Here is a 13,436-nt window from a genome sequence, read left to right on the forward strand (position 1 = left end):
GGAGGATGAGGGACTTCCCTGGTGGTCCAGTGGTTAAGAATCCTTCGTCCAGTGCAGGGGATGTGGGTTTGATCCCTGGTCAGGGAACTAAGATCCCACATTCCACAGGGCAACAAAGCCCACGTGTCACAGTTGGAGAGAAGCCCGAGTGCCGCAATTAAGATCCCACATGCCACAACGAAGACCAGACAAATAAGTATAAAGGAAAGGGGAGGGCTTCCCTGGTGGCTCAGTGGTAAAGAATCTGCCTGTCAGTGCAGGAGACGTGAAGGGTTCAATCCCTGGTCCAGGAAGATACCACATACTGAGAAGCAGCTAAGCCTGTGTGCCACAACTATTGAGCCCCTGTTCTAGGGTCCGGGAGCTGCAACCACTGAGCCCACATGCTGCCGCCACTGAAGCTTGCACATCCTGAAGTCCACGGTCTGCAACGAGAGAAGCCACAGCAATGAGGAGTTCATGCCCTGCAACTAGAGAGTAGGCCCCACTTATCACAAGTACAGAGAAGCCCTCACAGCAGTGAAGTCCCAGCAAAATAAAATACAAACACATAAATAAATTTTCAAAATTATTTTAAAAAAATAAAAGAAAGAGAAGATGAAGTGAATGCCCAGCACTGGGAAAGCAAAAAGCAGGATGCTCAGGAGATGCAGTAACCATCCCCTGCACCTCAAAGGGTTGGATGGGATGGAAATCCGAGGTGGTGGCCCGCCGTCCAAGATGAAAGGAGAGCCTGCTCATCACAGTAACTTGTAGGGGCCCCAGAGGAGGGAAGGATGGGAAGCAGGGAAGTTGCCTCACTGTTCTTTGTCCTCTGTCTGCTCCCAGTGCCTACCAGAGGGAGGCTGGTGTCACCTGGCAGGAGGCAGGACCAACCAGAACATCTCAGGAGTGCCTCACAGCCCCTCACCCAGAGATCCTGGTGCAGTGGCACAGGCTCCAGTTGGCAGGATTTGGCCAAGAAGACTTTTTTTGGATTTAGACAGTCACTGGACAGCCACAGACCTGAACACAGACAAGCTGCCTGGCCCCAACCCTGCATGGGTAATAAGGGGATCATTACAACTGTTTCTGGTTTTCCTTTTTCTATCACATTCTGCTCTTTAGTTTTTCCTTCTGATGTCCCAGAGCTGTGCTGTTACAATGAAATAAAGTCCAGTTCCTTGGTCACAGTAGCCACATTTCAAGTGCTCAACAGTCTCATGCCCGTGGACACTATATTGGACAGAACCAACACAGAACTTCTACATCATCATAGAAAGTTCTGTTTTTCAGCCACTAATCTAGACTTCCAGGAGAACCTAGAATCTAGGAATTTCTACTCTTTTTGGGGTAGAATAAAAAAAGGAAGAAATGCACTTACAAAGTATTTTGTCTATACATCATTACCATTGATCCTCACCATGTGTGGTAGGCGGGGGTAGATTTCAACATACCCATTTTACAGATGAGGAAGGTGGAGCTTTCCCCACTTTCAGTAATTTGCACATGGAACACAACTATTGGATGGGACAGGATTAAAACCAGGTTTTCTGGTTCCAAAGTCAATACTTTCTACTGTTACATGCAACGGCTACAAATAATGTTACTTGCCATTTACTTTGTTCAGTGCGGCCATAAAAACTCTGGCCTTCCAGAATGAGGTTGACAGGCCCCTGTTGTGTTTTTATTGATTGGCTGATTTTTGAAGTGATAACTAAACTTTGTACAATGTACTTTAGCAGCTCTATACTTACGGAGCCTTGGGGTTCAAATCCTGACTCATCCTCTTACTATTTACTTGATGGAGGGCAAGTCAACTCACTGCGTCTCTTTGAACCGTAATTTCCTCTTCTTGTCTATTTACTTCATAGTGTTGTCAGAAGGATAAGACAGTGTATGTGAAAGGCTTAGCACAGTGTCTGGCACATATCTGTGCTCCATAAATAATGATTATTAATGGCAACTGGCAGAATTTACAATGAGCTGTCAGGTGCAATAGCCTGTTACAGCTTTTAACAGGACAAGGAAGTGCATTGCTATCCCCGTTTTTGCAGATGATACATCTGAATCTCAGGGCACAAGGGGCTCACTCAAGGTCATGCAACTAGAAAGCTGTAGATCTAGGGCATGAACACAAATCTTTTCTTGCTACACAATGTTGCTTCTCAGGAGAGAAGGGAGCAGGGGTACCAAGGCATGGTTTAGAGGGATTTTAGCCATCCCTCTTCACCCCCATATTTCCCCCTTCTCTGAAACAGGCAATTAATGATTTCTTGCTGCTGCTGCTAAGTCGCTTCAGTCGTGTCTGACTCTGTGCGACCCCATAGATGGCAGCCCACCAGGCTCCCCCGTCCCTGGGATTCTCCAGGCAAGAACACTGGAGTGGGTTGCCATTTCCTTCCCCAGTGCATGAAAGTGAAAAGTGAAAGTGAAGTTGCTCAGTCGTGTCCGACCTCAGCGACCCCATGGACTGCAGCCTACCAGGCTCCTCCATCCATGGGATTTTCCAGGCAAGAGTACTGGAGTGGGGTGCCATTGCCTTCTCCGAATGATTTCTTAATCTTGTGTAAAATGCTGTGCAAAGGCAGCTTTGAGCGTCCCCCTCTATCATAACTGCTACCCTCCAGCCCCTCCTATATAGAGATTCTACAGTCTCATTGGTAAGGAAGTAACACTGGTATAACTAAGGCGGTTGAAATATGAACAGAATGCCTTGAAGCACAGCATTCAAATCTTCTCTCTGGAAAGCCTGTGGATCAAACCGCTTTCTTCCAGTCTACCCTCCATCCCAATTCACTGCTACAGCAAAAGGGCAAGGATGCAGCCTACCAGACCCCAGCTGAGCCTAGCCAAGACCCATGTGAGTGAGAATGTGTGTTCTTGCCAGCCATTGAGTTCTTGGAGTTATTTGTTATCCGGCCCTATCGTAGCAAAAGCTGACTGATATATCTGTCAAACTCAAGGTGAGAGGCACTTACCCAGCCACAACGATCTCAAAGTCCCCATCACGGTCCACATCAGTCACGGCCACTCCGTAGTTGAGCTGGGTGGGGTTGCTGTCATAGTCAGGAGGCAGGACTGAGTTGGTGACTGCCGTGAACATGGGTTCAGCCCGCTGGGACCCCTCAGTCAGGGGCAGGAACCATAGCAGCAGCAGGCATAGAAACACCTGGAACATCTGAAACCAGAAGTTACAAATGTTACTGACGGAAAGCAGCCCAGGAAAACCGAATCCCAGGGTGGCACGGAAGTGCCTTTCTTCCCGCTTCCTGGAGGGCTTGGCAACCCCTAGGCTGCCACTTCTCCACAAGATCCATCCTGGCTATGCTCTTTCAAACTGTGAGCTGCCCCCATCACTGAGGTCACCCTTATGCTCCTCTGCCTTTTTGTTTTCTACAGCATCTATCACTGTATAACATGCCAGATGAGTTCCTCATTCATCATGTTTTATTATTTAGTGTCTGTCTCCCTCAGCTAGAACATAAGCTCCACCAGGGCAAGGGTTGTTGTCTGTTTTGCTCATGGATGCACATCAAGCCAAGGACAGTGTCTGGCACATAAGAGACACTCAACACATATTTGCGAGGGAAGGAAGGAAGGGAGGGAGAAATACACATGCATCTTTCGTGCTGTGGGAGAAAGAAGAAAATAACAGATCTCAGATGATCCAGGGACAGGTGACACCCCCGTGAGGGTCCATGTCCACAATAGCAGAGAAAGTAAAGGATTATCCTTGTGTGGGACTGACCCCGGAGGTAGCCCAGACAGAATCTGTGACTTGGAAGGTTCCCCTGCCAAGGTCCCTCCCTAGGGCCACTGGCCGTCGCCTCCAGACCAGGAAGCAGTCAGTTATGGAATGCATCCCAGCAGGAACTGGCGGGCGGCACATCATTCACTCAGAGAAATTAAACCATTGTGTGTGTTTTATTATAAATTAATTATGTATAATCCATTGTATAATTCATTATTATATCTCTAACATAACTCAGGGTGTTGCCAAACAGCCTGGGGCTACGGGAGCTGGCGGCAGCCACCCAGGAGACAAATGAGAATGGCCAAGGAAGTGGAAGGACTCCACCCTCTCCTTGCATGAGCAATGAAGACACTTAGAACACTAGAAACGGCACCACCCTGAGATGCTGCCTGCAGGCTTAGAATCAGGGCTCACAGAGTGTTCCAAAGGCTCCCCTGGGACAAGTCCTATGAAGTCTGCACAGGTCCAGTGCCACAGGCAAAGCAGTGACTTCAGAGGGCGGCACACCTCTTCCTGATGGAGCTTTTCCTGCTGGCTTGTTAGTGTGTCTGGCAGCCAAGAGCAAGGCTGAGTGAGGCTGATGTCTTAATGAAGAGAGGATCTGAAGACTGACTCCCCAGATGGAGACAGACACTCCTGCCAGCATAGGAGCTTTCTCCAGTTCGGAACCAAGAGATCAAAATGAAAGGCCCAGGCACTGTCTTCAGAGCTAAACGTGATTCAGAAGCCCCTCTAATGCCTCACTGGAGAGGCTGGAGAGAGACACAGGGGCAGGGCTCCAACTGCAGCGTAGCAGCTAACCTCGGGGAGCCTTCCTGGGAAGGAAGTTCTTGCACTGTGTTCGGAGGGCACATGCTGGGTGTGGCACTGTCAGAGTGAGGTCAGGCCCAATTACAGAGATGTCTGAACATGACAGCATCATCTACTGGGCTGTCTAATCACCAAAGACAAACTCATCACTCCCAGAGTTCTGCATCTTGGCAAGAGGTTTGGTTGGATAAAGGGAACTCATAATTGGATTAATGAGCAGTTGGGGTGGGGCAGGGTAATGAGAAGCTAAAGACTATTTAATAACCAGTATAAACATGTTGAAATGTAGGGTGGATCTGAAGGTCACAGGGCTTTTCAAGGTATGAACTCTAGTGTAGGGGTGGCAAATGAATTTCAGCTTGACAGCCAAACTGATTGGCAGTGGCTTGAAAGAGTACTGTGCACAGCTTACAACATTTGCAATGGACATGGAAGGAAAAGCAGTACTGAGCATGCCTTCTAGAAGATCTTAAGTTCCTTCTAGCACTGTGCCTGAAATTTGGGTCACTGCCACCAGGGAGTGGTAGGTCGTATAAGGGTCCTATTAGGGTCATATAAACATCAGGTAGAGATTTTTCTAATGAAGGCCATGAAGGGCAAAAATCCAGCCTCTTGATTTATCTTTTTTTGAAAAGTAAAAGCTTTAATTAAAGTGTTATCCGTTTCCATATAAATAACCTAAACCTGGGCTTTCCGGGTGGTTCAGTGGGTAAAGAACTCAACTGCCAATGCAGGAGACATAAGAGAACCAGGTTCGATCCCTGGGTCAGGAAGATCCCCTGCAGAAGGGAATGGCAACCCACTCCAGTATTCTTGCCGGGAGAATCCCCATGGACAGAGGAGCCTGGTGGGCTACAGGCCATGGGATTGCAAAGAGTCGGACACAACTGAAGTGCCTTAGCACACACGCAACCTAAAGCTAGATTGAAAAGAAATAACACACCTATGGGCTGACCTCTATTTTGCTTGATGGCCTTGAGCAAGTCATAGCCTCACTGGGTGCCAGCTTCCTTCTCCAAAATGAGGGTTTGGGAGTAGATCTCTAAAGGTCCTTTCTGGCTCTAAAATTCTATGATGGATTAATTAATTTTTTTTAGAAGCAGGCCTTTGGCAGTTTTTCTCCCCAGCTTTTGCCATAAACTTCAGACCAACCTGTGTGGTTTTCCTTTCTGAGCATATTATTAATAAATATATTTTGAGCCAAACAGCTTTTCAGCAGAGCTGTATAGCGGTTTCCTTACAGGGGCCAAGGCCAGACAGGAACTGGCCATCATTAGTGTGGAAGTGAATGCATTGAGCAGAGGCAGACCAGTGGATGGTCTCCCTGGGGGGTGGGCTGAGGGTGGAGTGGGGGCAACAGGTCCTTTATTTTGAATTTTTCTGCTATGCCAAAGGCGCTTAGTGTACCCACCAGGGCTGCTCAGCACCAGTTGAAAGTTAGAGGGTCAGCTGAGGGCCTGTTGGGGAACAGGTATAGTGGGAAACTTAGGAAAAGGCCTGGTAAATATTCACCCTCTATCTCAGGCCTCAGATGAAGGAAATCACTGAAATGCTCCTCTATACCCTGGCTGCTCAGTGGTCCCCAGACTGGTAGCATAAGCATCAGCTAGGAGTTTCTTAGATATACAGAGTCATGGGCCCTACCCCAGACTTAATAAATCAAAATGTGCATTTTAACAAGATTTCAGGTGGTCTAAATGCATATTAAAGTTTGAGACACACTGCTCAACCTTAGCTGTATAATGAAATCACTTGAGGAGCTTTAAAAAATACCCATGTCTGAAAATAATTTCTTGGCTATGACACCAAAAGCACAGGCAACAGAAGAAAACATAGATTAAATGGACTACATCAAATTTAAAACTTTTGTGCATCACAGGATGCTATCAATAGAGTGAAAAGGCAACCCATGGAATGGGAGAAAATATTTGCAAATCATATATCTGATAAAGGATTAATATCCAGAATATATAAAGAACTCCTGTAACTCAACAACAGAAGATCCCAATTCAAAAGACCTGAATAAAGATTTCTTCAAAGAAAATACACAACTGGTCAATAAGTATAAAAGAAGATGCTCAATGTCACTAATCATTAGGGAAATGCAACTCAAACCCACAATAAGATAACACTTTGCATCCATTAGAATGGCTATAATCAAAAAACCAGAAAATAACAATTGTTGGTGAGGATGTGGAGAATTTGGGACCCATATGCATTGCTGATGGGACTGTAAAATGGTGCAGCTGCTGTGGAAAACTGCTGTGCAGCAGCAGTTCTTCAAAAAAGTCCAAAAAACAATTACCATGTGATCTAGCAATTCCATTTCTGGGTATATACCCAAAAGAATTGAAAGAAGGGACTCGAACAGATAATTGTACACCCCAGTTTGTAACTGTATTATTCACCATAGCCACAAGCAAGTTACAGCAGCCCAAGTGTCCATCAATCTACATGTCCAAAGTGTGGCAAATACCTACAATGGAATATGATATGCCTTAAAAAGGTAGGAAATTCTGACACATGCTACAACATGAATGCCTATAAGACATCATGTTGAGAGAAAGAAGCCAGTCACAAAAGACAAATACTGTATGATTCCACTTATATGAAGTACATGGAATAGTCAAATTCATTGAGGCAGAAAGTAGATGGTGGTTACCAGGGGCTGGGAGGAGAGGGGAATGGGAAGTTCGTGTTTAATGGTTATGGAGTTTCAGTTTGGCAAGATGAAAAGTTCTGGAGATGGATGGTAGTGATGTTTGCATGACAACAAGAGTGTATTTAATATCACTGAATCAAATACTTACAAATGGCCAAAACAGTAAATTTTACGTTATATATATTTTACCATAATAAAAAAATACTTATGCCTGGGCTTCAACCCAAGGTATTCTCACTTACTTGGCATAAGATGCAGTGGGGGCATCAGAACTTTAGAAGCTCCCTATATGATTCTAATTTGAAAAATTTGAGAAACACAGTTCTATACCAGGGCTTTAGTGCTTCTCAAACTTTCAGTTCAGTTGCTCAGTTGTATCTGGCTCTTTGCAACCCCATGGACTGCAGCATGCCGGGCTTCCTTGTCCTTCACCAACTCCCAGAGCTTGCTCAAACTCATGTCCATCGAGTCAGTGATGATACTCAACCATCTGGTTCCCTTCTCCTCCTTCCTTCAATCTTTCCCAGCATTGGGGTCTTTTCTAAGGAGTCAGATCTTTGCATCAGGTGGCCAAAATATTCAGGACTGACTTCCTTTAGGATTCACTGGTTTGATCTCCTTGCAGTCCAAGGGACTCTCAAGAGTCTTTTCCAACACTGCAGTTCAAAAAAGCATCTATTCTTTGGCACTCAGCTTTCTTTATGCTCCAATTCTCACATCCATACATGATTACTGGAAAAACCATAGCTTTGACTAGATGGACCTTTGTCGGCAAAGTAATGTCTCTGCTTTTTAATATGCTGTCTGGGTTTGTCATAGCTTTTCTTCCAAGGAGCAAGTGCCTTTTAATTTCATGGCCACAGTCGCCATCTGCAGTAATTTTGGAGCCCCAGAAAATAAAGTCTCTCAGTGTTTCCATTGTTTCCCCATATCTTTGCCATGAAGTGGTGGGACCAGATGCCATGATCTTAGTTTTCTGAATGTTGAGTTTTAAGCCAGCTTTTTCACTCTCCTCTTTCACCTTCCTCAAGAGGCTCTTCAGTTCCTCTTTGCTTTCTGCCATAAGGGTGGTGTCATCTGCATATTTGAGGTTATTGATATTTCTCCCGGCATTCTTGATTCCAGCTTGTGCTTCATCCAGCCTGGCATTTTGCATCATGTACTCCAGATATAAGTTAAACAAGCAGGGTGACAATATACAGCCTTGACGTACTCCTTTTCCTATTTGGAACCAGTCTGTTGTTCCATGTCCAGTTCTAACTGTTGCTTCTTGACCTGCATACAGATTTCTCAGAAGGCAGGTCAGGTGGTCTGGTATTACCATCTCTTTAAGAATTTTCAAGATTGTTGTGATCCACACAGTCAAAGGCTTTGGTGTAGTCAATAAAGCAGAAGTAGATGTTTTTTCTGGAACTCTCTTGCTTTTTTGATGGTCCAACAGATGTCGGCAATTTGATCTCTGGTTCCTCTGCTTTTTCTAAATCCAGCTTGAACATCTGGAAGTTCTCAGTTCATGAACTGTTGAAGCCTGGTTTGGAGAATTTTGAGCATTACTTTGCTAGTGTGTGAGATGAGTGGAATTGTGAGGCAGTTTGAACATTTTTTGGCATTGTCTTTCTTTGGGGTTGAAATGAAAACTGACCTTTTCCAGTCCTGTGGCCACTGCTGAGTTTTCCAAATTTGCTGGCATATTGAGTGCAGCACTTTCACAGCATCATCTTTCAGGATTTGAAATAGCTCAGCTGGAATTCCATCACTTCCACTAGCTTTGTTTGTAGTGATGCTTTCCAAGGTTCACTTTTCTTCACACTCCAGGATGTCTGGCTCTAGGTGAGTGATCACACCATCATGGTTATCTGGGTCATTAAGATCTTTTTTGTATAGTTCTGTTTATTCTTGCCACCTCTTCTTAATATCTTCTGCTTCTGTTAGGTCTGTACAGTTTCTGTCCTTTATTGTGCCCATCTTTGCATGAAATATTCCCTTGGTATCTCTAATTTTCTTGAAGAGATCTCCAGTCTTTACCATTCTATTGTTTTCCTCTATTTCTTTGCATTGATCACTTAGGAAGCTCTTGGAGGAGGTCGCCATTAGCCCCACCATAGACCTACTGAGCAGACGACCCACAAACTGCAGAACAATTACACCAAAGAAATTCTCACACTCTTAAGGAAGTTCTAGGACCCACAACAGATTTCCCAACCTGGGATCTGGCAAAGGGACTGAAAACCCCCAGCTTTGACTCTGGAGGCCAGAGGTATTGATTATAGGACTTCCACAGGACTGGGGAAACAGACTCTTGGAGGGCACAAACAAAACCTTGTGTGCACCAGGACCCAGGAGAAAGGAGCAGTGTCCCCACAAGAGACTGAGCCAGACGTGCCTGTCTGTGTCCAGGAGTCTATGGTGGAGGTGTGGGTCAACAGCGGCCTGCTGCAGGGTCAGGGGCACTGAATACAGCAGTATACAGTGGGCACAAGTCCTTTTGAAGGAGGTCTCAAACTTTAATATATACTATATGAATCACCTGCTAGTCTTGCTGAAAAGCAGTTTCTGATTCAACTGGTCTGCAGGAGGGCCCAAGAATCTGTATTTTGAATAAGCTCCCACGTGATTCTGATGGTCCTGGTCCATAAACTACACATTTATGGCCCATAAGCCATACATATATCCTATAGTGATTAGTTTAAGAAACTTCTCTACTTCTAGATCTAAGACGCTGAAACCAATCCTAGGGCTGCAGGCTCGTTGATCATTAGATACTCGAAGTACTAGGTGTCTTCAGCTCAAAGTCAAATGACCACAATTGATGGGGAGTGACAAGGAGAGATTCTGACTTTAATTTTGACAAAGAATTGAGAAGAAGGAAAAGGTTGGAACTGGAGTGGTGGCAGGGGCAGGGGATGTCGTCAGGTCTAGTAGGCAATGCTGCTGCTGCTGCTAAGTCGCTTTAGTCATGTCCAACTCTGTGCAACCCCATAGACGGCAGCCCATCAGGCTCCCCCGTCCCTGGGATTCTCCAGGCAAGAACACTGGAGTGGGTTGCCATTGCCTTCTCCAATGCATGAAACTGAAAAGTGAAAGTGAAGCCGCTCAGTCGTATCCAACTCCTATCAACCCCATGGACTGCAGCCTACCAGGCTCCTCCATCCATGGGATTTTCCAGGCAAGAGTACTGGAGTGGGTTGCCATTGCCTTCTCCCTAGTAGGCAATAGACAGCTATTATTAATGGCCAGAGCCTAGAGGAAATGGGGTATGGGCAGGAATTTGTAAGCCAAGATAAATAAGCATGCCGGTGTGTTTCCCCAAACCCAAACCATCCTGGTATAGAGCACTCGGAGGCACTTAACGTTTGTTAAACGGAAGAAGGAAGGACTCTGTCCAAATGATAATGAGAATCAGCAGAAACTGCTTGCAACTTGTTACACAGTTATTTTGAAACTGTTCTTTCCCCAAAGCAGTGCTTCTTAAACTGTAACATGCTTACAAATCACCTGAGGATCATGGTAAAATGCGGATTCTGATTTGGTGGGTCTGGGGTGGGGCCTGAGATTCTGCATTCTAACAAGCCTTCAGGTGATGCCGAGGCTGCTGGTCCCAAGACTCCACTTTCAGAAGTAAGGCTCTAGACTGATGATCTGAAACCCCAGCTGCCCAGTTAACTCACGTGGGGAGTTTTTAGAGATAGGTTGCTGCCCAGATCCTTTACCCCAGTTTCTGATATACTGGTCTGGGGCAGGACTTGGGTGCCACATACTGTATTTTTAGAAGCTCTCTGATTATGTTAATGGTTCTGCACCCAGATTCTCAGCCTGGGCTGAGAACCACTACCCCAGACTTGTGGTCCCCAGATGGGAGTGTAAGCTGCAATTGGAGTTGAAGTGAAAAATGCTTCTGCTACCAGAATTCATCACCAGCTTGTTGAGGTCTATCAGGAACATCTATTTAGCCAGAGAGTATCATAGGAGGAGGCAGGATATGGAGTTTGGGGAAGAAAGCAGAGCAGGATGGTACTGCCTGGAGCAGAAGGCCAGCAGGTGTGGGGTGACCCTATATTTTACATGGCTGGCTCAGAAACCTCCTGTCACACCACTGTGAACATCTCATTCTTCTAGAAGAACGTGGATAAAAGCTAAAAATAGAATTTTAAAAAGTAGGTTGAATTGAACGTTTTTTGCTTTCTTGAATGCTATATATCAAGCATCTACTATGTATCTACAGGCAGGAGTGGCATTAAGTAGTAACTGATGTAAGTGCAATGGGAGGATCCAGGGGCAGCATAGCCCAGGGAAAGTGAGGATAAGTACCAAGGGTAGAGTTTGGGCAGAGGGCGCAGGGCGTGAGCACCCAGGCTATTCCTGCAGGGGAGGTGGGAGGAGGGAGCACAGAGGGGTCTTAACAAGGGTGAGAGGCGGTAGGACTTGTGTTTCAGGAAGTGGGAAGAATTGCTTTGTAATAATCTCTTAAAAATGTTCCATAAGCAAATGTCTCGAACAATCCTCAGTGAGATAGAGAAAAATAAATAAATAAAGAGCAGAGTCAGGGGCCTGGACTTGGACCCACCAGAAAGTAGCAGGCGACCTCGAGCATGTTCGTTCATCTTTCTGATCTCAAGTGTCCTCATCTGTAACATGTGAATCCTATGATGTGCCATGGGTTTAAGGGTTAAGTGAGCTAGGGAATGCCTCTCGGAGGCCAGGCTCACTGCTTCTTTTCTCACCGCTCACACAGATAGCTTGAAGGTTAGGCAGTCTTTAGACATTGGCTGCAGGTCACATGCAGCCAAACTCAGTTTTCTGCGGCCTTGGGACCTTCCTGAATTGGGTCTGAAAACTGGTAACCAAGCAACCTAGATCTCTGATGTGGGGTCAGGCAGCTGTGGGGAGAGGCTTCCAGGGCAATTTTTAGGGCAAGCAGTTTTTTTGGAATGATTGCAAGCGCTAAGGACACCGCCCTGAGCTCTTACAAAAGCAAGAGCCCTGAATGCTTCAGATGTGGGAACCAGTGGGGAGCACAGGCCCTTTCCAGAAGCTGCAGGAGAGCAGAGGCTTGAGGAAGAGAAGCAGCCATGGAGCACTCCACCCTGCATGGGCTGGGCCACCAGGGACCCACAGAGACTCGCTAAGGAGTGCCTGGGACTGAGGCATCCTCAGAGGAGAGCTTGGGGAGCTCACTGACCCACAGTGACACTTCCTGTGTGCCCCCCCGCCCCCGCTGCCCTGCTCCATGAGCTGGGGACTGTGCTCCGTGCCCAGGTCCCAGGGAGAAAGCTGGTCAACATTTGCAGTACAGGGGGAGGGGTGCTGTGGAGGAAGGGGAACAAAGATATCTAGATTAGCCACGTGGAGGAGAAGAAAATTTCCACGCAGGTAGGGTGGTGTAGCTGAGCGGTAAACGATGCTAAGTTAGCTGAATCAGGAGAAGCAGGAGGAGACGATAAAGAAGACATCAGATTCCTCAAAGTCTGGAGAACCAGATGTCACCCCAACCTGCCCTCCTAGCACTGTAAATTTAGAGGTCCCACACTCTGGGTCATGAGTTAGAGGGAGCACTCATTTTTCCCTCTTCGGGTTCCCATCCAGAGGACCTTCCATTGGCCAAGAGCACCGGTTCTCAACCAAGGGCAGTTTGCCTCCCTTGCCCTCAGTATCTGGCAATGCCTGGACACATTTTTGGTTGCCCCAACCAGGGAAGGGGGGTGCTATTGGCACCTAGTGGGTAGAGGCCAGGGATGCGGCTGGCAGTGGATAGGACAGCCCTCTACAGCAAAGAATTATCTGGCCCAGCATGTCAGTAATGCTGAGATTGAAAGCTCCTGGACCAGTGCATCATTCCTCTTCTCCAGGGGGCCTTTCCTGCCTGCCCTTCCCACTCCCCACCACCTCAATACCCTCCCTCCTATGGGCTCTCTGCTCTTTCTACCTGTTGCTACTCTGAATGCCTACCCCTGTATCATGTCTCGTCCCTAGTGGACCGTAAGCTCCTTGAGGTCAGAAGCCATGCCTCAGGCATCATTTCTAACCTGGCCCTTAACATCTGCAAAATGCTTGAAGACTGGATGTGTATATGACTATAAACTGAGAGGTTTTGCATTTGGAAAGCAGTGTTTAAAAAGTCAAAGAACTCTATCAGGGTCCCTAGACAAATCAGCAATAGAAGCCAGTCTATGCCTCAAAGTCTGACAGCCCTGTGAGTTCCACTGAACGTTTGGCAGCCACCACAGGACG

At 46.5% G+C, this 13,436-nt stretch overlaps 1 protein-coding gene across 3 annotated transcripts in view; it reads right to left on the minus strand.

Annotated features, from left to right (window-relative positions):
* Nucleotides 1–13,436, minus strand: part of CRTAC1 (cartilage acidic protein 1) — a 152,724-nt gene that overhangs the window by 128,084 nt on the left and 11,204 nt on the right. For all 3 annotated transcript variants that reach the window (XM_025273890.2, XM_025273891.2, XM_006061137.3), the window contains exon 2: nucleotides 2,961–3,160. In XM_025273890.2, the coding sequence (XP_025129675.1) occupies nucleotides 2,961–3,160 (200 nt within the window). The remainder of the gene's footprint in view (nucleotides 1–2,960; nucleotides 3,161–13,436) is intronic.

This window comes from Bubalus bubalis, chromosome 23, assembly GCF_019923935.1.
Source record: "Bubalus bubalis isolate 160015118507 breed Murrah chromosome 23, NDDB_SH_1, whole genome shotgun sequence".
NCBI lineage: Eukaryota > Metazoa > Chordata > Mammalia > Artiodactyla > Bovidae > Bubalus > Bubalus bubalis.